Source organism: Gracilinanus agilis, chromosome 5, assembly GCF_016433145.1.
Source record: "Gracilinanus agilis isolate LMUSP501 chromosome 5, AgileGrace, whole genome shotgun sequence".
Classification (NCBI taxonomy): Eukaryota; Metazoa; Chordata; class Mammalia; order Didelphimorphia; family Didelphidae; genus Gracilinanus; species Gracilinanus agilis.
Genome location: NC_058134.1, coordinates 229,733,001 through 229,760,523, shown reverse-complemented (window position 1 = coordinate 229,760,523; position 27,523 = coordinate 229,733,001). Strand labels below are relative to the sequence as shown.

Sequence of the window (27,523 nt, the reverse complement as noted above, 5' to 3'; positions counted from 1 at the left end):
TGTTGCTATTACTATGGGATCCAGTTGGAATGAGCAAGCTTTGCCATGTGTACATGATAAGCTCAGACACAGTCCAGGGCTGCCTGCCTTGGCAACAGAATATCTATGAAGGTTACTGCATCCTTTTGTGTATTGGTGGCTTTACTGCCTTGTTCAAGGGACTCTCAAAAGTCTTCTCTAGCACTACAATTCAAAAGGTAGGTTAGAGACAGAACCAAACCATGAATTTTGATATCCTGAGGTGTAGTCGAAGGGAGAGGTAAGCCTTGAACATAATCTTCCTAGTTTACAGGTCCTCCCTACCCCAAATATGACCTGAGCTCCTGTGCTCTGAATATCTGAATGCCCCCAAATACAAGTGGGGAGAGAGGTGTCAGGTGTCAGGTGTCAGGTGCCAGGAGTGTGGCATGTTCTAATAGAGAAATACTAGCTTGAAGGGTACCTCTGGATTGGAGGTCTTAAGAAAGTAAGGAAACTTGGCACCACATAGCTTAGGTCCAACAGAGGACCAAGTAGGACCTTTGAGACCCACAGTAGAATTGTGGAATGGAATAATATTATGACTAGGACTTGTAGGCCCTTCCTCCTGATAACTATGTCTTGCACCCCAACAAGTCAAGGGATCTCTATTCTATTCTCCTGGAGAATATGAAGCCACTGAGTATATTTGACCAGGGGTATGATGTAGTCTGTGTTTTGGAATGAATACTTGGTTCGTTGTAGGAAAGTTAGATTAAAGAAGGGGTAGAGAAACTAATTAAGAAGTTATAACAGTACTGCAAGAGGTGATAAAGGGCTGAACAAAGATAGTAGCAGTGTGAGTGAAAAGAAGAGAATGAACACAAGAAATATCGTGGAAGTAGATTTAATGATTAATTGGATCATAGTGGGTAAAGGAAAAGAAAGAGTTAAGAATAACTCTAGTAGAGGTAGCTAGGTAACATAATGAATGGATAGAATGCTGAGCCTGGAGTCAGGAAACATGAGTTCAAATCTAACCTTAGAAACTGTGTGACTCCTGGGTAAGTCACTTAATCCTGTTTGCCCCAAAACAACAACAGCAGAAGAAGAATGACTCAAGTGTTAAGAAACTAGAACTAAAAGAATTATAGTGCCTTTATCATAAATTGAGATGTTTTCTGGAGAGAGATGAGTTCCACTTTTCTTAATTGATATATTTTGCTTTGACATCACTTCCATTTTTATTTACATATCCTTCCTTCCTCCTCCTTCTAGACAGTCAACCCTTATCACAAAGAATTAAAAAAAGAAAGAGAAATAGTGCAGTAAAATTAACCAACACATGAACCAAGACTGACATTGTATACAGTAGTCCACTGGAAAAGGAACTGGCAAACCACATGGCCAAGAAAATCTGGGGGGAAGTATTGGTGTGCTATGCCCCACAGGGTCATGAAGAGTTGGCCATGACTGAATGACTGAACATCAACAAGATCTATATCTTTGGATCCTCTCCTCTGCAAGAAAGAAGGGAAATGCATCCAAGGAATTTCCTTTTGGACATATTAAGTTTCTAATGGGATGACCTGGAAGCAATGTCTAGCAATAAGTTGGTGTGGGACTGTAGTTTAGGAGAGAAATTATAACTATATTATATATATATACATATGTGTGTGTGTGTGTGTGTGTATCTATATCTCTCTATCTCTCTATGTATCTATCTATATATGTATGGATGTCATTGATAGAGATGACAAATTTAGTCCAACCAACAAACACTTATTTAAAGCTTCAAGGGATCATACTAGGTACTTAGAATATAAGGATAAAAACAACTAATCCCTGACTTAAAGGTTACAAGTATAGAAAAGGAGAAGATGTGATTGAATGGGAAATATATAACAATGCAATAAAGATAACTGGGAAGGAATGGTGAAATAGGAGGAAAAAATAATTATCAAAGTAAAAATTAATCAAGGAATCAGAGCTTTCTATGGAACCTACATAGCCTAGTATAAGAAACAAGAAACAGATGCTAATTATCTGAATTAGAATATTTGACCAAAAAAGGAAACAATCAAGATAAATAGCAAACTTGGGAAGAATATGCAAAAAAGCCAGCATTTATAGGAAATGTGTGTGGACTTAGAAGGTTAGGAATGATGTTTATCATTTAGAGTCCTTGCCTCAGCCCCAGGAGACTCCAGAGCCTTTAATAACTTCAGAAGGGTATTGGCCAGATTTCTTCATGGCATTCCTTAAGGAATCATCTCTTCATCTTGCCATCCCAATAAACTGTCATCCTATAGCTCTTCTTTTCACAAATTGTTAGAGAATGTCATCTATTCATTGCTTCCACTTCCTCTCCTTCCAGGTTATTTTTTTCTAAGCATGACTTCTGATATCACCAATAAATTGAAACTATTCTCTCCACATTCATCAAAAAATCACTTTTGCATGGTAATACCAAAAAAAAATCACTTAATTATTGAATACAGTAGCCTATTCTCAGTCATTTGATCTCAACTTAGATAATATTTGTAAATATGCTTAGCACAATGCCTGGTATGAAGTAAATTAGTAAGTGTTAATATAAATACTTAGCTCTCCCTTCTCTTTACCAGTCCTCATCCATTTTGACCTCTCCTCAGTATTTGACAACGTGGACCCTCCCATCTTCCTAGATACTCCTTTCTTTCCATTTTTTTGGTGACACCATTTTGTTCTGGTTCTTTCTTCTTGTCTGACCATTTTTTAATCTTCCTTTCTGGGTCACCAATCATGTACTACTTCCTAATTGTTATTGTCCCCCAGGCTCTATCCTGGGGCCTTTTCTCTTTATACACCATGGATCCTTAACTATTTTGTGTGTTTTGGACTTCCCTTGACAGTATGATGAAGTCTATAGAGCTCTTCTTAGAATAGTGCCTTTAAATGCACAACGTGAAATGCATAGAATTGCAAAGAAAGTAAATTGTACTGAAATACAGCTATCAGAAGATTAAAAAACAAAACAAACAAAAACCTCAAGCTCATGAACTTCAGGTTAAGAATTACTGCTTTATATTCTCCCTTGGTTATCTTTTCACCTCCCTTAGGGTCAATTATCATTTCTAAGCAGATGATTGCTAGATCTATATATCCAGCTTTTATTGGCCAACTCTGCCTTTATATTCATTTGACATGTCAAATTCAATATGTGCAAAATTGAATTCATTAACTTCCTCCAATAACCCTTCCTTTCTCCAAACTTCTATATTTCTGTTAAAAGAACTTCCATCATTCCAGATACCTAGCTCATAAACTCATTCTTGACCCTTTCCTCACCCTGACTCTTTGCCCTGTCTCCTTTCAGTTGCTAAGTCTTATCAATTCTACCTCTGCAACATTTCTGGCATCTTTTTCTGATGCTTATCACCTTCTACCTACACTGTTGTCATAGGCTTTTCGTTGAATTCCTTCCTGGCTTTTAGAATATCTAAAAACAATCTACAATCTATCTGTCAGATAGATGCCAATATCATCTTCATAAAGCACAATTCTGCCCAAATCATTTCCTTGCCCTAGAAAATTCAGTGGCTTTTTATTCATGCATAGATAAAATACAAATACCTTAAATTGGCATTTCGAGATCATTAAGGGAGACAGAGCAGCTAGGTGGTTTGGTGGATAGAAATCTGGGCCTGGAAACAAAAGTTCTGGGTTCAAATCTGTATTCAGACACTTCCTAGCTGTATGGTCCTAGGTAAGTAACAAAATCTCAGTTACCTAGCCCTTATCCATCTTCTGCCTTGGAACTGATACTCAGTGTCAATTCTGAGATAGAAGGTAAGGGTTTTAAAAAATAGAGACAGACAGAAATACAAACACAGATATAGTCAAAGATAAGGGGAGAGAGAGAGAAAGAGAGAGAGAGAGAGAGAGAGAGAGAGAGAGAGAGAGAGAGAGAGAGAGAGAGAAAGCAGAGGACAGAGAGGAGAGGTAGGGTTAGGGAGGTACAGAGTATAGAGGTAGAAGAGAAGAGAGAATAAGAGAATCCAGGATAAGACCTTGAAGAACACCTTGAGTTAGATGGTATATTGTGGATGAAGAGCCAGCAGAGGTTGAAGACTGGCCAGTCAAGCAGAATGCTAACTAAGAAAGAGTCACATACAAAAACTCAAAAAGGAAAGAATATCCAGAGAAAGTAATCAGCAGAGTCAAATGCAACAGAGAGAAGGATGAGAACTGAGGAAAAGTCCTCAGATTTGGCTATCAAGAGATCCCTCTTGGAAACCAAGGAAGTATTCAACAATTGAGGAAGATAAGGTATATAAGTGGAAAAAATATTACTGAGTTTTAAGAAATGTATAGAAGTAAAGGAATAGGTGACATTCAGACTTCCAGTTAAGATGGCAGCAGAGTAAGGAGCAGCTGCCCGATCTCTCCTAACTGAACATACAGGACTCCTCAAGGGGACATAAAAACGAATTCAGATGAACGAAGGGACCCCACAACAGGGCGCAGCATTGAAGGTACGTGGAATCAGGGCATTTCCACACTATAAAGGGGTGAAACAGCTCTCACTAAAATGCGAGAGGAAGAAGCCCCTCCCTCACCCCCCACACCACACACAGCTCCAAGGCTAATGCACAAGAGTGAAAGCAGGATTGGGGCAACTAGTAAGTCACTGGCAGCTCCAGGGCTTGTATCTGAGAGCAGCAAGACTTAGGACCCCAAGTAGCTAAAGAATAAGCACGGCCTTTCCCGGGCATCTGTGTGGGTGAAGGCAGAGCCTGGGCGAGGACAAAGATCTCGAGTGCAGGCTTGGACCTCGAGTAAGGACCCTGTGCAGATGGGAGTGCAGCTGTAGAAGCAGCCCCTGAGACTGCTGAAAGAGCCTCGGGCAGAGGGGCAGACCGGGGATGACCAGGAGGCTCGACCCCGAGGACAAGGAGACCTGAGACCTCCTCGGGAGCTTAGAAAGCCCAGACAGACCCTGAGTGTGAAGACAAAGCTGAGAAAGGGCAGGGCTAACAATGGCAAGCCAAGAACCCCAGAAGAAAAAGATTATCAAGAAAAACTCTGGAACACTCAACAACTTTTACACAGAGAAAATCCAGACAACAGAGAAGGACAACCAAGTATCCAAACCTTCCCAAAACAATGAAAACTGGTCACAAGCTATGGAAGAGTTCAAAACTGAGATTTTGAGGAAGATGGAAGAGATCAGGCAAGAAAATAACAGTTTAAAAGGCAGAATTTTGCAATTGGAAAGTGAGGCTCAGAAATCAAATGAACTGATAAGCAAATTGAAAACCAGACATGACCAGATTGAAAAGGAAAACTAAAAGATCATAGCCGAAAACCAAAAGATCATAGGAAAACCAAAAGATCATAGCCGAAAACCAAAAGATTATAGCTGAAAAACAGTCCCTTAAGGCTTGAATTGAGCAATTAGAAGCTAATGATCTCTCAAGACAACAAGAACAAATAAAACAAAGTCAAAAGACTGATAAAATAGAAGGAAACATGAAATATCTCAATGAAAAAGCGACATACCAAGAAAAGTGGTCTAGAAGAGACAATTTGAGAATTATTGGTCTTCCAGAAAAAGCAGAAATTAATAGAAACTTGGACTCCATACTTAAAGAAATTATTCAGCAAAATTGCCTTGAAGTTCTACAACAAGAGGGCAATATAGACATGAAAGGATCCATAGATCACCCTCTACACTGGACCCAGAAAAGTGAACACCCAGGAATATAATAGCCAAATTCAAGAGCTATCAAGTAAAAGAAAAAATCTACAAGAAGCCAGAAAGAGACAATTCAAATATCAAGGAGCACCAATCAGGATCACACAGGATCTGGCAGCCTCCACGCTAAAAGACCACAAGACTTGGAATACGATATTCAGAAAGACAACAGAGCTGGGCCTTCAGCCACGGATCAACTACCCATCGAAACTGACTATATACTTCCAGGGGAAAGTATGGGCATTCAGCTAGGATACTTCCTAGCTGTGTGACCCTGGGCAAGTCACTTGACCCCCATTGCTTAGCCCTTACCACTCTTCTGCCTTGGAACCAATACGGAGTATTATAAGGGTTTTAAAAACAAACAAAAACAATATGGTACTGGCTAAGAGATAGAAGGTTGGATAGACTAGGGGTGAATGATCATAGCAAGCCAAGATGCCAGGTTTTGGAATAAGAACCTACTATTTGACAAAAACTGCTGGGAAAATTGGAAAACTGTAAGGGAAAAATTAGGTTTAGATCAAATATCTTACACACTATATCAAGACCAATTCAAAATGGATAAATGACTTAAATACAAAGAATGAAATAAAAAATAAATTAGATGAACATAGAATAGTATACGTTTCAGATCTATGGGAAATGAAAGAATTTAATACAAAGCAAGAGATAGAGAGCATTACAAGATATAAAATTAATACTTTTATTATATTAAAATATTTTGCACAAATAAAACCAATGCAAACAAAATTAGAAGGGAAGAAACAAATTGAGAAAAATATTTATAACAAAATTCTCTAACAAAGGTCTAATTTCCCAGATATATGAAGAATTAAGTCAAATTTACAAGAAATCAAGCCATTCCCCAATTGACAATTTTTCAAGGGAGGTGAATAGGCAGTTTTCAGATGAAGAAATCAAAACTATTAATAATAATATGAAAAAGTGTATTAACTCCCTCCTGATTAGAGGAATGCAAATAAAAACTGCTCTGAGGTACCACCTCACACTTAGCAGTTTGGCCAATATGTTAGTAAAGGAAAATTATAAACATTGGAGGGGATGTTGCAAAATTGGGACATTAACACATTGCTGTTGCAGTTGTGAATTAATCCAACCATTCTGGAAGGCAATTTATAATTATGCAAAAAGGGCTTCAAAAGATTGCATGCTTTTTAATCCAGCTATACCACTACTGGTTTTGTATCTCAAAGAAATATTTTTAAAGGTTTGTACCAAAGTATTCGTAGCCTTGCTCTTTGTGGTGCCAAAAAATTGGAAAATGAGGGGGTATCCATCAATTGGAGAATGGCTGAAAAAATTGTAGTATATGATGTTTTTGGATTACTATTGTGCTCTAAGGAATGATGAACTGTTTGATTTCTAGATGTACTGGAAAGACTTTATGAACTGATAAGGAATAAAATAAGCAGGACCAGGAGAACATTAAACACAGTAACTGAAACATTGTGGGAGGATCAAATATAATAGACTCTGCTACTAATAACAATGCAATGATCAAAAATAATACCATGGAACTTTTGAAAAAGAGTGCTATCCACATTTGGAGAAAGAACTATTGGAACAGCAACACAGAATCCAAGTATATGATTTATCACTCGGTTATATGGGGAGATTATTTGGGGTTGTGATTTTTAAAAGATTATTCTATTACAAATCTGAATAATATTTAAATGGGTTTTGAGTAATAAAACATACATAACCCAGTGGATTCCTTGTCAGCTCTGGGAGGGGAAAGGGGAGAAAAGAGGAGGTAGAGAAAATGAATTAAACCATCAACAAGGATTATATGTAATGAGGATAAAATAGAAGCCTTCACATTATGATCTGGAGAAGCAAGAATGACCATTTGTTATCACCACTCCTACTTAATATTGTATTAGAAATGTTAGCACTAGCAATAAGAAAAGAAGAAATTGAAGGAATTAGAATACACAATGAGGGGGGAAAAGATCACTTTTTGTTGATGATATCGTGGCATATTTAGAGAATCCTAGACAATCAAACCAAAACCAAACTGAAACAATTAACAACTTTAGCAAGTTGCCAGATATAAAATAAACCCATGCAAGTCATCAGCACTTCTCTAAACTACCAATAAAGTCCAACAATAAGAGTAGGCTAGCAATAATCAATAAATTAATGGTGGAAAGATTTCTCTTGATGACCAGCAACAAATCATGCAGAGTCACATCAAAAAGGAAACCTCATTATTAAATCCTCTTTGAACAGCAAAAGACATCTCTAATTGGTGAATAATTAAAGAGGAGGTAGAGTAACATTTTCCTGGCCTTTCTCTAACCCTTAATGATGGTGAAGGGGAGTCATCAGGGGGAAGTCCCAAGTCACACATTTCCAAGGACTTTTCTTAAAAAAAAATATTTTAAAATTCAAGACAGTTTCAACTACAAAACTGTCTAACTTCTAAACAACTGGAATGTTTTCAGTTTACTTGATATTTTATTAAGTTGTTTTCATCTTTAATGAAAAACAAAATATTTTTAGGAACCATTTATATTATACAATGGCAGGGGACAATATTATGAACAAATGAAAACAGTAAATATACATACTTTCTTGAAATAAAAAAGTATCGTGTCTTCTTTCATTAGTAAGAATCTTCTCTTAACATCCTGGTTTATTCCACCTATAAATCATAAGAACATTTTTAGAAATCTAAGCAATATGTAGTTGTAACCCATAATAGAATAATCTCTAGATTATTCATACAAAATAGAGGAAGGGAAGGTAATAAGCGTTTATCTATGTGACAGGCAGTGTGCTAAACTCATTACATTTATCATTTTATCATTTGACCCCCATAATAACCCTATGAGGTAGGTGCTAGTATTGAACCCATTTTACAAATAAGGAAACTGAGGTGAGTAGAAGTTATGTGTCTTGGCTAAGGTCATACAACTATTAGGTGTCTAATTCTGAATTTGAATCCAGATCTTTCTGAGTTCAGCCTGGGTGTTCTATTCACTAAGACAAGATTCAATATTAAGGCTCCTGAAAAAATGATTTATTTTTCCTCTCCTAATTATTCTTCTGGAAACCTCAGAACAGAGGATATCTCAAAAAGCCACAGTAAACTTCTGAGGTTTTAATACCTTAAATAAATGCTTCCTGTATAGCTCACATCTAAGTTTCCACTGATGTGTATAGAAAGATATGGTTCCTATGAGAATCTTTTGGATAGCAACATGTATTAGACAAAAAGTCAGCCTTGATTTGACCCCACAAAAAATTCACAACCAAAAAAACCCACAAAAGGCTCAAATTAGTCCATGAATACTTATTAACATGCTTCTTGCTGATCTATAGATCTCTTTTTTCTCTTAGAGCCTTATAGAGACCTTTGGACACAGAGTGACTCCCTATTGTTTGGACTTCCCTTGGAAAAGGAAAGAACTTGAATTTGCCAGAGTTTCAGGCCTCTAACATTCTACTGGGTTCTCCATCATTTTCACCCTAGAACTCAATGTAAGCCACCAACTTTGTTATTATTCTCTTTCCATTCCCGCCAGAAATGGAACCTACTTAGGTTGCTAAGGAGGCAATCCCCCTTCCCAGTGTCTGAATAATTTAAAGTAGCAGCAGAGGAATTGCGTTCCTCCATACAATGACTTAGACCCTTATTGTTCCTCCTTTATTTGGGGGAGATCTCAAGCTCCCACTCCACTTAGTAAAAGAATTTCCTATATCCTTCCACAATCAAAAAGGTTCAGGGGGGCAGCTAGGTAGCTCAGTGGAGTGAGAGTCAGGCCTAGAGACAGGAGGTCTTGGGTTCAAACCTGGCCTCAGCCACTTCCCAGCTGTGTGACCCTGGGCAAGTCACTTGACCTCCCCATTGCCCACCCTTACTAATCTTCCACCTATGAGACAATACACTGAAGTACAAGGGTTAAAAAAAAAAAGGTTCAGGAACTTTCCAAACTCTACCATAAGTTTTGAGTTCAGAAAATCCTACAATTTGGCTACATGATTCACCACTTGAAAAGTTTTTCCAAATTTCGTTTTCTGGGAACTCCACATTTAAGAATATAGGTTCCCAAAATTGCTCTTCAGTCTCAGCAGGTGATTAGGCAATATAATTTCATTATATGTTGAAGTCACATGACTGAGAGCCCTCACCACTGTTTCTGGGCACCAGCTTCTCAAGTCTTTTGGATGAAAGCACACATACCATTGCAATGTGCCTCTGCCCTAAGGCTGCCAGTATTCATTAGATACATATCTGTTCATGAGTCTCTAGTCTGTACTAAGCTCTCTCAGTGGATTTTTCCAAAAATTACCACCATCAATCTTTTAGCTTCCTTTTATAGGTCCAGTACAAAGTGGTGACTAACTCTTAACAATACACATCGAGGAAACCATTCATAACAGCTGACTGAATCACTTTAGTTAATGAGATATTAATCAACAAGTCACATGGCCCTGAAGATTCCAAACCAATCTTCTCACAAGGTTTTCAGTAACTCCTTGATATCATCTATAAGTCATACGGCTGAAGCTCCCAACGAAGGCTGAACTGATCCATATGATCTCATCCTGATGATCAGTCTCTTCCCCCCTTTCCTTTAACCCTCAACATCATAGATATCCTCGATCATCTCAGAAAGCTGCCAACTTCCAGCCTTGGCCTGAATAGGAAAATTTGACTCATCCTGAATGTAAGCATTAGTCAATAAATTTTACATTTAACTCTAAAGGCTATCACATAAATGTTACTTAAAAACAATATTCAAGAAATTGGTACCTGTTATGAGGCTGACAATTGATCCCACGAATATGGTTGTAATTGTCCCAATCATACTTAAATACATATGAGAAATCCAGTAAAAGTTTAATACCTGATAACTAGAAAAGAGACATAAACAAAAACATCAAGGCTTACCAAAAAATGCCAACTAACTAGTCACTAAATTTCTATTTAAAGTTGAGTAGAAATTAATGAATGGCTATGAGACCAGTATAGCGCAAATATGAATAATTTAGATTTTCCCAATAGTTGGGAAGATTAAAAATCTAACATTTCTATTACAATGTCACTGTGATTGTTCATTTTTAAAGAAATTATGAAAATAAAATGATACCATAATTTACCAATCAGTAATTTTCCAGAAATTAGAGGTAAATTGCTGTGATTTCTAATCACTAAACTGAAGTTCCTTTTTTCCCCACTTATCCATTTGCCAAAAATTAGAACATATAGGCTATCTAATATATGCCTTATAAAGTTTCTGAAATATCTCTGAAATAATCTGCTCTATACATATATCCAATCTGACAATCAAATGAATATATAGCCCAGGAAAAGCCTACAATTTAGAATACAAAACTAAAGATCATCCAGACACCTAAGGAATTAAAATGAAAATTTTAATGTATTTAACTATTATGTTAAAGCATGTTTCATTAACTCTGAAGAGGAACAGCCTACTACTACTCCTAAATCAATCAAAACCTAATGATATATTTAATTTGACAATTTATGTATGGAAAATAATTTTAATTCTGCATACAAAATTAACTTTAGATAAAGATTACACAGATTATCTGGTGAAATGGAGTTGCTTTTCTTTTGGAATTTCCAATCAACACACCATTAGCATTTTCAAAGGATAAAACATCTATTGTTTGATTTACCATTTAGAATCTTGGCATTGATGTCAGATAAGGAAAATATATTAAGAATGGTCACAAATTTTAAAAAACTGAACAAGGATTATATTTTCCCCATTGCTGAACATATGTGTATCAATGGTTCTAGAGGTAGAGAAACGAACTATTTGGGGAAAATAAAAGCATTTTTGAATTCCTCTTCATTACTTAACATACTTTTTTAGAGGTCTTTAGCAACCCCCCCCCATCCCATTTTTAAGAGAGATTTTATTTTATCAATTACATGTAACCTAGTACACTTTAAAAATATATGAAAATATTTGACAATATTTGCATTGATATTTTAAAAATACCTTTTCATTGTTTCTTTCCATGGTATTAAGACTGGTTGTTCCAGGACCCTAGTCCAATTATGATATGCAGTCCTAGCTTCAGTACAATTTTCAATTGAAACAGGTAATGGTGCATTAAGCTCATAAGGTCCAGGGTTAAGCTGAGATCCAATTCCTAGCCAAAGTGAAATTATGTATCCAATAATAAGACCTATAACTGAACCCTGAAAAACAATAGTATTTTAAAAATAAAACAAAGAAATTTCTCTTTGGAAAAGAAAGAATTGCCCCTCAATTAGGGAATGGTGAAAAAAGTTGTGGCAAAGGATTATAAAGGAATAGTGCTGTGCCATAAGAAATTACAAAAAGGTTATTAAAAAAAATAAAGACCTACATGTAATTATAAAGAGTAAAATGACAGAACCTGGAGAACATTAATATATAGCAACAGAAATATTGTTTCAAGAATTATTTGCATATGTCTCCCTCCAGAGGAAAAAAAATGATAAATAGAAATAAGCAAGACATAGTTATATACATATATATAATTTTATGTTTTATATTTTATTTCATTATTTTTATTATATTATGTGTGTCAAATTATATATATATATGCATATATATATGCATACATATGTCAAACAATGCTTTCTACAATGCAGGGAGTGGAAAGTTTTACCTGGAAATTTTAATGAGACAAACAAATTAATTATTAATTTTTAATATAAAAACATAATTATGATAAGGATAATTTTTATAAGTGTTTGACCTTTAAAAATAATAGCTAATTCTTGCAGGTAATAATTAACAACAATAATTTACAGTAATGTAGCATTTTAAGATGTAAAAAACACTTTACTCATCAAAATATCATAAAAGTATTATTTTCTCAACTTTTCAGTTATTAAATTTGCCCTCAATAACTGAACTAGTAAATATCAGCAGGAATTTGAACACAAGTGACCTGACTCCTCCTATAGCACAAAAATATTCTTATCTTTATCTAGTGCTTTAAGGTTTTCAAAAAGCTTCCTATAAAACAGCAACCCGGTAGTAGAGGTATCATAATTACTATTATCCTCCTTTTTCATTGTATATGAATCCCATTATAAGAATTTAAAATGTAAGTTTTGATACTAAATATGAAAGTTCTAAAGTAATATTGTGGTCACCAATTTAAAAAATTAACTCTTTAAGTTAAGAGTCTGTTAGCTTTTCTTAACAATTTAGTTTAATAGAGATATAGTATAAGAGAAATGTAGGAAAGAAGTAGAAAGTATTGCCTAGCTAGATAACCTTTAATTTTTGTCTGAAGAAGTCCAATTCACCACAAGACAAGGGCTCTCGAGTCACAATCTCCACATGAAGTCTGTAGTATAGAGAAGGGGTCATATAGTTTTTTTCTAGCTTTGGCTGAGTTCAAAAAGCAGTTAGGATTTGGCATCTTGAGGAAAAGACAGTTGATTAGGGTCTCCTGTGGAGGGAGGTTGTCTGATCAGCCGAGCTGCTCCTTACCTAGCTGTAGTATTGAAATTTAGCCTAGCTTTGATATATTTACTTAAGAAATTATTATTTTGGATAAACCCTTTATATCTTCCTTCCCTAATATTATTTCCTACCTTCCCTCCCTTACCTTATATGTCTGTGGAGTTAATAAGGAGAGTAATTAGAGAGGAGTTCAAAATCTGTGAAGGGTTAATTGTTATTCGACAATATTAGATATAGAGAAACTAGTCAGTCATCATTTATTCCCTTTAGATAGCAATAGCATTTGTAAGCTGAGTCAAAGACTGGTCCTTACTCAGACTCCATCTTTGCCTCCCTTCCCCCACCTGAGGTTCCTGAGACAACTGTTAGGGCTTTCCTTTGATCCACTTTCCTGACAAATCATCCTTTAAAGATAATAAACCCTTTTGTGTTTCAACAGACCTATTAGTTTAATTTGTCAGTTATTAAGAGAGGGAAGAAGAGGGAAAGAACCAACATACTCTGGGCTTGAAGGGAAGCCGGGTATCCATCTTGGAGGAAGGTGTAACTTCGAAACAAGTCCCTTCCTGTGAAATTAACTAAGCCTGTTGTTAATTTCAGTATAGTCTATTTCCCTCTGCCTGTGTTTGAGTCTAAATCCCAGTCTGTAAAGCCTGCTGTTTTGTCTGTTTAGTTTAATTTCTCCTCTCCCTATAGATCTCTGTTTCCTTTCTGTGTTATATTCCTGACTTCAGCCCTATTATATCCTGAATCTCTTTAATCCCAACCTACCTTTAACCTAGATTACCCACTTAGCAAGTCTCTGACAACTTCCTTCCAAATTCCCTTATCCCACACACCTTTCCTCAAATTATCCCCATTACATTCTGGCGAGCCAAGTCAAATGAAACTTACTATCTTCTGAAGAAAAAGAAAATGAATTTCACAAGAATGATCTTTGTATTAAGCAGTCTGTCACCGCTTATTTGGTCTTTTATGCAGGGACTTTATACGTTTTGGCTGGTAAAAGTACCAAACTTGATACAACAATTAATTGAAATCTATGACTATTACAAATGGTTTGCATTAACTTTATGCATATGCTTCATACCAACAGCTGTGGCAATTGTTCTTGTCTCTATGGCATTTTTTGGCAATTTCAAAAGCGGTCCTGACTTACCTATTTAATTATTATAAGGCATCTCATCCAAAACAAGATAATGATAACAAGGAACTAGTAGAGAACATCAAACTACTGTTCCAAGTGTTGAGGCAAATACGTGAAGGAAAGGAACTTGATAAGCATACCATCTTGAAACTAGAAATTGTAGAATCAAAGTTTTTGGGACAAAAAGAAACAGAAAAAGAACAACCGATTCAGAATGCAGTGGTCTCTGTACTACCAATAGTAGACAGGACTATTGTCCAACCTGGAGAGGGGGTGGTGCATGTCAAAACATACAAGGCATTCACTCCTAGTGATATGGAGGTTTAAAACGCCGTTTTCCCAGATTCTACGAAAAGCCTTACAAAAGTCTAAAAGAATTAAAGCGGGTGTTCACACTTTTTAACCCTAGTTTCGACGATGTCAAATTTCTTTTGGGGGAATTTTACACTCCCTTGGAAAAGGAAAAATTCCTGAATGAAACTAGGACGAACCCCAATTTAGAATCATGGCCATTAGTACATCAAGATCTAGATTTCACTCAACACGCTAACATGAGGTACTTGTTAAGATGCAGGGCTGATCTTATCAAAGCAATGAGATCATTTGCAAAAAGGCCAAATGCTTGGCAGAAATTTGAGAAACTGAGGCAAGGGGAAGAAGAACACCCTAGCAGTTTTCTAGACAGAGTTATTGAAGCAGCAGAAACGATATTAGGACTGAGAAACACTCATGCCCAGGATACAATTGATCAAAATAAGGAGACAATTCTCTATACTACATGTCGTAGTAGTCTCTAAGCCAGGAGTCCAGTAGTATCTTCAGCAGGGGTTCAACCAATGCAGGCTCCTCCAGGAAAGGAAGGCCTCTCTGGAACCAATCTCTCCAGAAGCCAGGAAAAGAAGGCCAGAGAGCAAATGCAGGATCCAGGGAAAGAGTGTCCTCCTTCAGTCCAACTCACCAAAGCAGAGTGTCCAAAGACGAACTCCAAAGGAGAAGAAGTTCAAAGGAGAAGTCTTTTGGAAAGGAAGTTGAGGACATTTTATAGTCCTTTTCCCACATCACTTCCTGACCCTTCCCCACTTTATGGGAACCAATCTCAGTTGTTCAATTTGCCTACCACTGCCCAGAGGCAGGGCAGTGGCCTCTGTAGTTGTCACCCATTCTAGCAAGTGACTTGCAAACTCTCATACTTAGTGTCAAGTAGAGATACACTGAGTTCTTGAGATTTGATTAGCTAAAAATAGGCAAGGTTAGAGTTAATCCTATCTTCACAATATTGTCATACTTAGTTGCTACTAAGAGTTAAGTCCAAGTTTCCTGTTTTTAAGTCCAAGGTCATCTGATATTCTTGAACAAGAGGGCAAAATAGAAATTGAAAGGGTCCATACATCACCCTCTACATTAAATCCTCAAAAGACATCCCCCAGGAATGTAATTGCCAAAAGTCAAGAGTTTCCAAGTTAATGAGAAAATATCGCAAGAAGTCAGAAAGAAACAATTCAGATATCAAGGAACACAAATCAGGATTACAAAGGATTTAGCGACATCCACACTAAAGGACCACAAGGCTTGTAATGTGATATTCAGAAAGGCTCTGGAACTACAACCAAGGATCACCTTCTGGAACTACAACCAAGGATCACCTACCCATCAAAACTGACTATATACTTCCAGGAAAAAGTATGGACATTTAACAAAATAGAATATTTCCAAGTATTTGTAAAGAAAAGACCAGAACTAAGTGGAAATTTTGATGTACAAATAAAAAACTTGAGAAACATCAAAAGGTAAACAAGAAAGAGAGGGAACATTTTTTTTTCTTTTAAGGGGTTCAGTAAGGTAAAATTGTTTATATTCCTATGTGGAAAAAATGACATTTGTAACTTTCAAAAACTGTATTAACTATCATAGTAGTTAGAAGAATTAGTCATGAGAAGATGTTGGGGTACTAAGTGGTTTAAGATGATATAAAAAAGAAAGAAGGGGAAATAGAAGATGGAACCAAGAAAAATTGAAGGAATGAAAAAAATAGGATAAATTATACCACATAAAGAGGCACACGGGAGGGAGAGGTTAAGAATATTATTATAAGAAGGAGAGAAAGACAGCTCTAATAGGTAATATTTAAACCTTACTCTCAGTGGAATCAACTCTGAGAGAGAAGAGTATCTAGATCCATTGGAGTATCAAATTCTATCTTACCCTACAGGGAAGATGAGAGGAGAAAACTTAGGGCGGAGAGTGGGGAGGGATACCAACAAGGAGGGAAAATGGGGGGGGGAGAGAATTTAATAGACCCTAACAAAAAATAAGAAGGGAATAATAGGGAAGGGAAAGTAAAATAAGCATCTGAAGGATGAGAGTCTAGTAGTACGAGATCTTAAACTATACTATAAAGTAGTGGTTATCAAAACAATATGGTCCTGGCTAAAAGATAGAAGGGAGGATTAGTGGAATAGAATTGGTGGAAAATGACCCCAGCAAGCTAGTGTTCCATAAACCCAAAGATCCCAGCTTCTGGGACAAGAAATCACTTTTTGACAAAAACTGCTTGGAAAATTGAAAAAAACAGTATGGGAGAGATTAGGTTTAAATCAACATCTCACACTGTACACCAAGATCAATTCAGAATGGGTGAATGACTTAAGTATAAGTACATTAGATGAATTTAGAATACATGCCTGTCATATCTATGGGAAAGGAATGATTTTTAAGTCCAAGCAAGAGATAGACAATAAGACAAAATGTAAAATAGATAATTTTGAATACATTAAAAAGATTTTGTCCAAACAAAACCAATACAACCAAAATTAGAAGGGAAGAAACAAATTGGGGGAAAATCTTTATAAGAAAAACCTCTAACAAAGTTCTAATTACTCAAATTTATATGGAGTTAAATCAATTGCACAAAAAATCAAGCCATTCTCCAAAACTGATAGATGGGCAAGGGACAGGAATAGGCAATTTTCAAATAAAGAAATCAAAACTATTAAGAAGCACATGAAAAAATGTCCCAAATCTCTTATAATCAGAGAAATGCGAATCAAAACAACTCTGAGGTACCACCTCACACCGAGCAGATTGGCTAATATGACTGCAAAGGTAAAGAATAAATGTTGGAGGGGATGTTGCAAAATTGGGACATTAATGCACTGCTGGCGGGGTTGTGAATTGATCCAACCATTCTGAAGGCAATTTGGAACTATGCCCAAAGGGCTTTAAAAGACTGTCTGCCTTTTGATCCAGCTATATCACTGCTGGGTTTATACCCCAAAGAGATAATAAGGAAAAAGACTTGTATAAAAATATTCATAGAGGTACTCTTTGTGGTGGCAAAAAACTGGAAAAGGAGGGTATGCCCTTCAATTAGGGAATGGCTGAACAAATTGTGGTATCTGCTGGTGATGGAATACTATTGTGCTCAAAGGAATAATAAACTGGAGGAATTCCATGTGAACTGGAATGACCTCCAGAAATTGATGTAGAGTGAAAGGAACAGAACCAGGGGAATCTTATACACAAAAATGGATATACTGTGGCACAAATTATTGTAATGGGCTTCTCTACTAGCAATGATTCAGGAAAATTCTGAGGGACTTATGAGAAAGAATGCTATCCATATCCAGAGAAAGAACTGTGGGAGTAGAAATACAGAAGAAAAACATCAACTTGATCACATGGTTTGATGAGAGTATGATTGGGGATGTAGACTCTAAACAATCACCCTAGTGCAAATGCTAATAATATAGAATTAGGTCTTGATCAATGACACATGTAAACCCCAGTGAAATTGTGCATTGGCTATGGGAGGGGAATCAGAGGAGAGGAGGGAAAGAACATGATTCATGAAAGTATGGAAATATATTCTAAATTAATTAATTAAAAATAAACTTTAAAAAATCTCATTAAAAACAAAAAATGTTAGAAAAAAGTAAGTCAAGGGACATCTTGGTTGCTCAATGTATAGAGTGGCAAGTTTAGAGTTGGGAGAAGTCAAATTCAAGTCTGGCATCAGACACTCAGTAAGGAACAGTGAGATCAAAGCAGTCACAAGCAAAACTGCAAGGGAAAATGGTAATTGATCTCAGGCAATGGAAGAGCTCAAGAAGGAACTCAAAAATTAAGAGATGTGGAGGTAAAATGGGAAAAAGAAATGCAAAAGGAAAATAAGAGCTTAAAAAGCAAAATTTTTTAAATTGGAAAAGAGGCATAAAAACCCAATGAAGAAAAGAGATTTTTAATATACAGATTTGACTTGCTGGAAAAAAAGGTTTAAAAAATTCATGAAAAAGAGAATATACCAAATGGAAAAAGAGAATCAAAATGGCATGGAAGAAATTCAGTTTTTAAAAATTATAATTGGATGAATAGAACCTAATGGCTTCATGACACATCTAGAAACAATAAAACAAAAATAAAAAGAAAAGAATGAAACTTTAGAAACAATATTCTTGTTGAAAAAACAACTGACCTCAAAAATAAATCCAGGTGAAAAAATCTAAGAATTACTGAAATACCTGAAAATCATGATAAAAATTTAAATTTAGATACCTAAATATCATAATATAAAATATCAAGAAAAAATACCCTGTTACCCTTGAATAAGAGATTAATATAGAAATCGAAGCAATCTACAGATCACCTCTTGCAATAAAGACCCAAATGATAACTCCCAAGAATGTTAGAGGCAAGTTCAAGAGCTCCCAGTCGAAGGAGAAAATATTTCAAGTAGCCAGTAAGAAACAATTCAAACATCATGAAGCCCCAGTCTGGATTATATACGATCTGGCAGCTTCCATTTTGAATCAAAAGGGTTAGAATATGATATTCTGGAAGGGAAGGGGACTGGGTTTTCAACCAAGAATCACTTACCTTTTGTTAGGATAAGAATTTATTTAGGTTATTTTGTTTAGTCAAAAGCAAGGTTTTAAGCTCAGAAAAAGGTTTGTACTTTTGAGCTATCCCCTTATGGTTAGGAGAAAGATAATTTGTTGTGGATCCCTTTAGGATAGGGCATAAAAAAAAGTCTGAGAAATAATACTTGGCTCCTATTTCCTCTAGCAGTTAAGAAGGACAAGGATCACTGGCCTTGACTCTCTGGAATTTGACAGTTGATGGTAGTTGAGAAAGAAAAATAAATTTAAGGTGAAGAATGGAGAAGATTTTAGTGTGGTTTCAAATAGGCTACTTGAAGATTTTAGATAAATACTAAAGATAAGTGTTATTGAAGCTATTCTCTACAGGAACTCTAAGTGGTGCCAGAGAACAATGTCTGTGAAACCTGTCACAGTCAGGGAATCTTGGAATGAGAAAGAGGTACTGCACTTTGGCTTGTGAATGTTATATATATTTAAGGATAGAGAAGATTTATGAATTAGAGTAAGGTAGATAGAATTTAATGTTTCAAAATAATAATATAGTTTAAGTTATTCCCATTTCAGGCAAGATGTGGTCTTCAATAAAGTCAAATCATTTATATTCCTATGTGGAAAGATGATATCTGTGACTTAAAAACTGTTATCATAATCACAGAGTTAGAAGAAGTATACATATTGATGGAGGGTATGATAGTAAGCTGTTTAGGATGATATGTAAAAAAACAAATGAGGGCTAAAAAAGAGGATTGTACTATGAGAAATGGGAGGAAAGAAGTAAAATGGGGTAAATTATATCACATAAAGAAGTGCCAGATAGGGAAACTATTATACTGGAGGGGAGGATGAGGGTGATGACTGGTAATACTTAAATCTTACTCTCATTGGAATTGACTCAGATTGGGAAGAACAGCCAGATTCATTAGGGTATAGAATCTTATCTTACCCTATAGAGAAGTAGAAGAGGAATAAGAAAGGGAGTGGTGGGGAGGGTAGTAATATTAGTGAGAGAGGAGTTAGGGGGATTAAAAGATCCTATAGAGCAGTAGGAGGCGAATAAGAAGTGTGGTAGTGGAAAGGGGAGTGGCAAAACACTTGTGTAGAGGGATAGAGTAAAAAGAGGAATGCAGGATGAAAAGGGAGAAACAAAATGGAGGGGAATACACAGATGGTAATCCTAACATAGAATGTAAATGGGATAAATTCACCCACCACAAAATGGAAGCAGATCACATAATGAACTAAAAACCAGAATTCTACTTTATGTTGTTCATAAGGAACACATTTAAGGCAGGTAGACACACACAGAGTAAAGGTAAAAGGCTGGAGCAGAATCTATTAAACTTGAACTAAGGTAAAAAAAGGAGTAGCACCTTTGATTTCAGAGAAAGCTAAAGCAAAAATTGATCTGCTTAAAAGAGGTAACCATGAAGATGGAATTAACTCTCCACTTCCCTACTTTTAAATTTAATCAACAAAAGAAAATACACCGCCCCCTACTTAACCCTAAAGTAGGGGAAGTCCACAAACTACTAACTAAAGAAGATTGCACCTCCAGAAGCAACTGACCACCCCCTTGGGCAGTCATAAGTAAATTTAAAGACAACAATTGGTCCCCTAAAGTAGAGGAAGAAACAGGAAATTACATAAAAAAGGGTCTTTCAAAGTGAATGAAACTTCCTGTCATGAGGTCTTTGAGCTTTTTTGAGGTTCTGGAGGCTTGTGGAGGACTTTCCTCAGCTTGAACCTGGGACTATACCATTTGGTAAGACGGCTCTTGGATTTTCCCCTTTGAACTACAATGTGGGTGAGTGAAAATCTGACTCCTTATTGGCTTCTGGAGAGATTAGTTTCTGGAGGAGGCCATGTGGTTATTCACCACTGGGTCCTCTGGCTAAACAGCCCTCCTACTGAGGGTCCTCTAGTGGAAGCTTAACGAGCCCTACCTGAGTTGAGACAGACACCAGAGGGAGACTAGTTTCCCCAATGGATCATTTAACATAATCAGCTTATACTGCTAAACACCATTTAACAATGTTGCCCCTTCTAAGAGGAAACTACAAGACTTGTTAGAGAGAAGAGGGAAATAGGAGAAAAGAGTGTAAAACCAATGTTTGCTAGGCACATTGACAAAAAACCAATTAGGATCAGTCCCCTTTGGCATAAAAGTTTACATTCAGAATAACTGTGATCAACCCTCCTGAGTTCAATCAATTGAATCCCAAAGTTCATTCTGTATCTTCTTGGTACAGTGTAGGTTTCTGCAGGCATCTTTCTCCAAACAGTTCATTTTCTTGATTCAAGGAGTTAGCAAGCTTCTTTCCCTGAAGTTTTTCTCAAAAAATTTTAAATTGTGGATTTTATGAAAAATATACATGAGGAAGGTAATTATATCTTCATAAAAGGTAGTATACACAATGAATAAATATCAGTACTTAGCATATATGCACCAAGTGATATAACCTCTAACTTTTTAAAGGAGAAACTAAAGGAGTTTATGGAGAAAATAGTCAATAAAATTGTATTAGTGGGAGATTTCAACCTCCCCCTATGAGAACTAAATAAATCTAACCAAAATATGAATAAGAAAAAAGTAAAGAATGTGAGCGAAATTTTAGAAAATTTAGATTTAATAGATATCTGCAGAAAATTGAATAGGAATAAAAAGGAATATACCTTCTATTCACCAGCACATGATACATATACAAAAACTGACCATGTCCTAGGGCATAAAAACTTTACAACCAAATGCAGAAAAACAGAAATAATAAATGCAAATTTTTCAGATCATAATGCAATAAAAATTATAATCAATAAGGGCTTATGGAGCAGAAAATTAAAAATTAATTGGAAACTTAATCTAATTCTTCAAAACTTGTGGGTCAAAGAAGAAATAGTAATGTGCGTTGGCAATGGGTGGGGGGAGCAAAGGGGGTGAAGAGGAAAGTAGGAGCATGAATCATGTAACCATGTTAAAAATGAATATTAATAAATGTCTAAATTTAAAAATAAAATAAAATAAAATAAAGAAGAAATAGTAGAAATAATCACTGATTTCATTGAAGAGAATGACAATGTGGATACAATATATCAAAATTTATGGTATATAGGCAAAGCAATACTCAGGGAAAAATTTTAAATCCCTGAATGCTAAATTCAATAAAATAGAGAGAAAGCAGATCAATAAATTTAAAATCACGCTAAATATAAAATTCTTGGGAATATATTTGCCAAGATAAATGCAGAAATTATGTGAACAAAATTATAAAACAGTTTTTATACAAGTAAAGTTAGATATAAAGATTTGGGAAAACATTAATTGCTCACAGCTAGACTGAACCAATAAAAAATACATTCTAACATAAATTAATTTACTTATTCAGTGTCATACCAATCAAAGTACTAAAAAAGTATTTAATAGAGCCAGAAATAATTAATAATACAGATCATCTGGAAGGACAGAAGGTCAAGAATATCAAGACAAGTAGTCAAAAATTAGGTTTAGATCATTATCTCATATCCAATACCAAGATAAGGTACAAATGAGTACATGATTTAAGCATAAAGAGTTATATTATAAGGAAATTGGGGGATTATAGAACAGTTTACATTTCAGATCTATGAAGAAGTGAAGAATTTATGACCAAATAAGAGACAGAAAACATTATAAGATGTAAAATGAATAAGTTTGGTTTTATTAACTTACAGTTTTTGTACAAACAAAACCAATGAAACCCAGATTAGAAGGGAAACAAAAAAACTGGGGAAAAATTATAGAAAATTTATCTGATAAAGGTCTCATTTCTTAAATATTTTTTAAAGAATTACATCAAATTTCTAAAAATCCAAGTCATTCCCCCATTGATAAATTGTCAAAGGATATGAATAGGCAGTTTTCAGATGAAGAAATCACAGCTATCAATAATCTTATAAAAAAGTTCTAAATTCCACTTGATTAGAGAAATGCAAATTAAAACAACTCTCAAATACCACCTCACACCTATCAGATTGACCAATATGAAAGTAAAGGAAACTAATAAATGTTGGAAGGAGTGTGGTAAAATTGGGAAACTAATACATTGCTGTTGGAGTTTTGAACTGATCCAACCACTCTGGAGGGCAATTAGAAATTATGTTCAAAGGGGTATAAAACAATGTATACCTTTGATCCAATAATTACCATTACTAGGTCTTATCCTAAAGAGATTTTTTTAATGGGTAAGGCCCTGTTCATATATGAATAAAACTAAATGTTATACTTTTTTGGTTTATCTCTCTTTTTAAAAAAAGACATTACATTGCATCTTAGAATCAATGTTCAATATTGGTTCCAAGTCAGAAGAGTGGTAAGGGTTAGGCAATGGGAGTTAAGTGACTTATCCATAAGCACAAGGCTAGGATGTGTCAGAGGCCAGATTTGAACCCAAGACCTTTCATCTCTAGGCCTGGCATTCAATTCACTGAGCCACCTACTTGCCCCTATCTATATTTCTCTTTGAGGGACTCTCATCCTATTAGTTTTTCATTGCTTTTTCTCTTAGTATATCAATTTCCAGAGAAGAAATGCAGGAAAAGATATATAAAACATTAGATGTTTCTATTAATAGGTTCCATGAATAAACTGTAAAGCAATCATTTTCTAAATGCTTTCTCATAATGTTAGGAGTGTTCATGGAATTTCTATTGTCATTTATTTCTAGTCTATCACATGACCTTGCAGGGGGTTGTATACTTAAAAATGTAGTCATGGTAAAATGTGTATATAACAATACTTACATATGCATTGGCAAAAGGATTTAAAATTCCAAGAGTAAACAAGCCCAAGAGAGGTCCTCCAATCATTCCAAATACTATGACAACAGCCTAGGACCAGAACAAACATCATAGATTAGATATTTCACAGACTCAAAGTGAAAATTCTCCAAGAGAATATAGGTCAAATTAACGGACACATTTTCAAATGAAACTAAAATTGAGTGCATCTAGTTAAAAACTGGAAAGCTACAGGTATGCAGTTTTAAGTTCCCTCTTCCAACTCAGGGACACAAATCTGACATTTGGCTACTCTCATGTTCTCCTATGGGTTCTCTATATTCTTCAGAATAGTAAATGTTCATTTTCTAGCCAGAATATAAATATTCATAGCTAATCAAGTTGTGACAATTGCCTATATTGTTTTTCTGCTCATGCTTACTTCACTCTGTTCATATATGTTTTTCCTATGTATTCCTTATTCATTCTGCATTCTGCAATCCTTATTCATTGCTTTACACTGAAATTTATTTCCCTGTAGCAATAAAATTTAAATACTGATCATTTCTCCTTTTTTAAATAAAAGGAAGAAGGCAGTCCCTGCCTTTAAGAACCTCACAATCCAGTAGAAGAAGATAACCCAAAGAAACATGCAGAAAAGTGCAGAAAGAGAGTGAAGGAGAAGTTGCTTAGCCTGGAAGCATAATGAAGTTATGCTGGGGAAGAAGAGTATCTGAGGAAGTGAGTTACAGAGTTGATTTCATCTTGTTGGATGTTGTTTCTGGAAAATAACATGAAGTCCAGGTAAGTGACTAGGTGGAAAATAATAATAATGAGGTTTTGATGATATATGTAACTCCTAAGAATTTTATCATTATTAAGACAATTAGAAGACAAGGAGAAAAAAGGCATAGATGTAAGTTAAATATAATTGGATGAAAGAAAAAAATTAAAGTGAAAAAGAGAAATGTATTAGGAGAAAGGGAAAGGGAGAGAAAGAATATAGTAAATTATCTCATATAAAAGAGGTATGAAAAAGCTTTTACAGTGGGGAAGAAGATAGGCAGATGCATTAGAGTCAGTTCAAAAAGGGAATAACATTCAGTTGGGTATAAAACTCTCTCTTATTCTAAATGGAAGTAGGAGGGGAAGTGAATGAAAGAAAGGAGGGACTGATAGAAGAGAGGGAAAACTGTGGGAAGCAGGGATCAGAAGCAAAACACTTTTGAGGATGGACAGGGTGAAAGAAGACTGAAGGTAATTTTCACATGATGAAATCAAAACTATCAATATGCATATGAAAAAGTATTCTAAATTCCTCCTGATTTTGAGAAATGCAAATTAAAACAACTCTGAAGTACCACCTTACACCTAGCAGACTGGTCAATATGGCAGCAAAGGAAAGTGATGAAAATTTTTCTAAATTTTTTGAAAAAAGGAATAAAAAGAACCAAAAAAATTAGTTAAGAGGATTTTCCAGAGGTGGTGCCAAAATGGAGTAAAACAGAGAAGCTCAAGTTCACCTCCAACTAGTATTAAAATAATGCCACAAAATGAATACAGGAGTGAAAGAACCAACATGGAGACAGAGAGAAACAACTTTCAAGAAAAGAATGACTTAAAAGGTAGGTAGAGAACATCTGGGGCACTATGGAAAGAGGGGAGCACAATCAACAAGACTATAGCAAGGAATGAAGAGCAAACCAAGAACAAGCCACACACCCCCACTCTATATCTACTATTCCAGGTTTGGAACTTAAGCCCAAGCCAACATGCAGATCTTGAGATCCCGCCTGAGCAAATAGAGGTCCAAGCCAATGCACAACCCTTGAGGTTTCAAACCTGTGGTGTAGTTCAAAATCCCAACCTAGGGCAGTCTGTATTGAAGTGGGTTGATCTGTTTGGGCCCAGAGCAAAGTCAGGAGTCCCAATCTGGGATTATGATGAGGACATAGATCCCAGTTTGGGGTAGATGATTAACTCAAGAGAGAGATCTGGATCTTTTTGCCAAGGGCTCATGGTGCAGGCTCCAGGACAGGGCAATCAACTGTGTGACTGATAGGATCAAGTACACAGTGAGAATAAAAACCTGTCCCTAAACCTGGGACTGGAATTTGAGCAGCCTCTGATATGATCAAGTTAAAAGTCAGACCAAAGGGGGCAGCTAGGTAGCTCAGTGGAGTGAGAGTCAGGCCTAGAGACAGGAGGTCCTAGGTTCAAACCCGGCCTCAGTCACTTCCCAGCTGTGTGACCCTGGGCAAGTCACTTGACCCCCATTGCCCACCCTTACTAATCTTCCACCTATGAGACAATATACTGAAGTACAAGGGTTAAAAAAAAAGTCAGACCAAAAACTTATGCCAAAGGCATAAGACCTTCGCCCAAGGCAAGTCTTTAAGCTATCTGCATCTCAAGAGTTAACTGAATCAGTGGTAGGAGGAGGCCTTCAGAGTTTTAAGCCCTTAGGCCATCTTGGAAGAACTCAAATTGGCAGAAACCCAGAAGATAAGTTAAGGAAAGTCTGAAGTTTAATAGGGTACCCTAACCTCCCAGAAAACACAGTCTACTTATAAAAAGTTAGAAAAATGAACAAACAAAAAGCACTTAAATCTAAAGAATTTTTATGGAGACAATAGAAGAGAGACAATGAAATCAAAGTAAAATAATCCAAAAGTCCAAAAGAAAAACATGAAGTGTACATAGGTTCTGGAAGAACTCAAAAAGGACTTCAAAAACCAATTAAGAAAAGCAGAAGAAAAGTGGGGAAGAGAAATGGAAGAAATGAAAAAGAAGACCCAAAAGCTGATGGAGGAAAATTAGGCCTTAAAAATAAGAATTGAGTTACTAGAAAGTAATGATTTTCATGTGAAATCAAGAAACACTGAAGCAAAATTAAAAAAAAAACAGAAGTAGACATAATGTTTGTTATTGGGGGAAAATGGCCTGGAAAATGCATCCAGGAAGGATATTTTAAGAATCTTTGAATTAGGGTGCAGCTGGGTAGCTCAGTGGATTGAGAGCCAGGCCTAGAGATGGGAGGTCCTAGGTTCAAATCTGGGTTGAGACACTTCCCATCTGTGTGACCCTGGGCAAGTCACTTGACCCCCATTGCCTAGGCCTTACCACTCTTCTATAGACTCCAAGATGGAAGGTAAGGGCTATTTAAAAAAAAAAAGAATCGTTGAATTATCTAAAAGTCATGATAAAAAATAAGCTTGGACATTATAATACAAAGAAATTATAAAAAAAAATCCCAGATGTATTTGAATAAGAAAATAAAATATTAATTGAAAAAATTTACAGGTCACCTCCAGAAAGAAACCCTCAAATGACACCTTCCTGTAATATAATATCTAATTCAAGAACCTCCAAATCAAGGAGAAAATGCTACAAAAGCAGCTAGAAAGAGACAACTCAAATACAATGGAGTTATAATCAGGATTACACTGGACTTAGCAGCTTTCACATTAAAGAAACAAAAAGTATGTATTTCAGAAGGCAAAAGATCTATGTTTACAACCCAGAATCACCTATCCAGAAAAAAATTGAGTATATTCTTTTAGAGTAAAAAATGGTCATT

At 35.7% G+C, this 27,523-nt stretch overlaps 1 protein-coding gene across 1 annotated transcript in view; it reads right to left on the bottom strand.

Annotated features, from left to right (window-relative positions):
- LOC123250119 (sodium-coupled monocarboxylate transporter 1-like) overlaps window positions 1-27,523 on the bottom strand; it is a 183,521-nt gene that overhangs the window by 34,335 nt on the left and 121,663 nt on the right. Inside the window, exons 11-14 of the mRNA XM_044679155.1 lie at window positions 23,968-24,054; window positions 11,704-11,906; window positions 10,485-10,585; window positions 8,296-8,369 (exon numbers count right to left, since the gene is read on the bottom strand). Of these exons, the coding sequence (XP_044535090.1) occupies window positions 8,296-8,369; window positions 10,485-10,585; window positions 11,704-11,906; window positions 23,968-24,054 (465 nt within the window). The remainder of the gene's footprint in view (window positions 1-8,295; window positions 8,370-10,484; window positions 10,586-11,703; window positions 11,907-23,967; window positions 24,055-27,523) is intronic.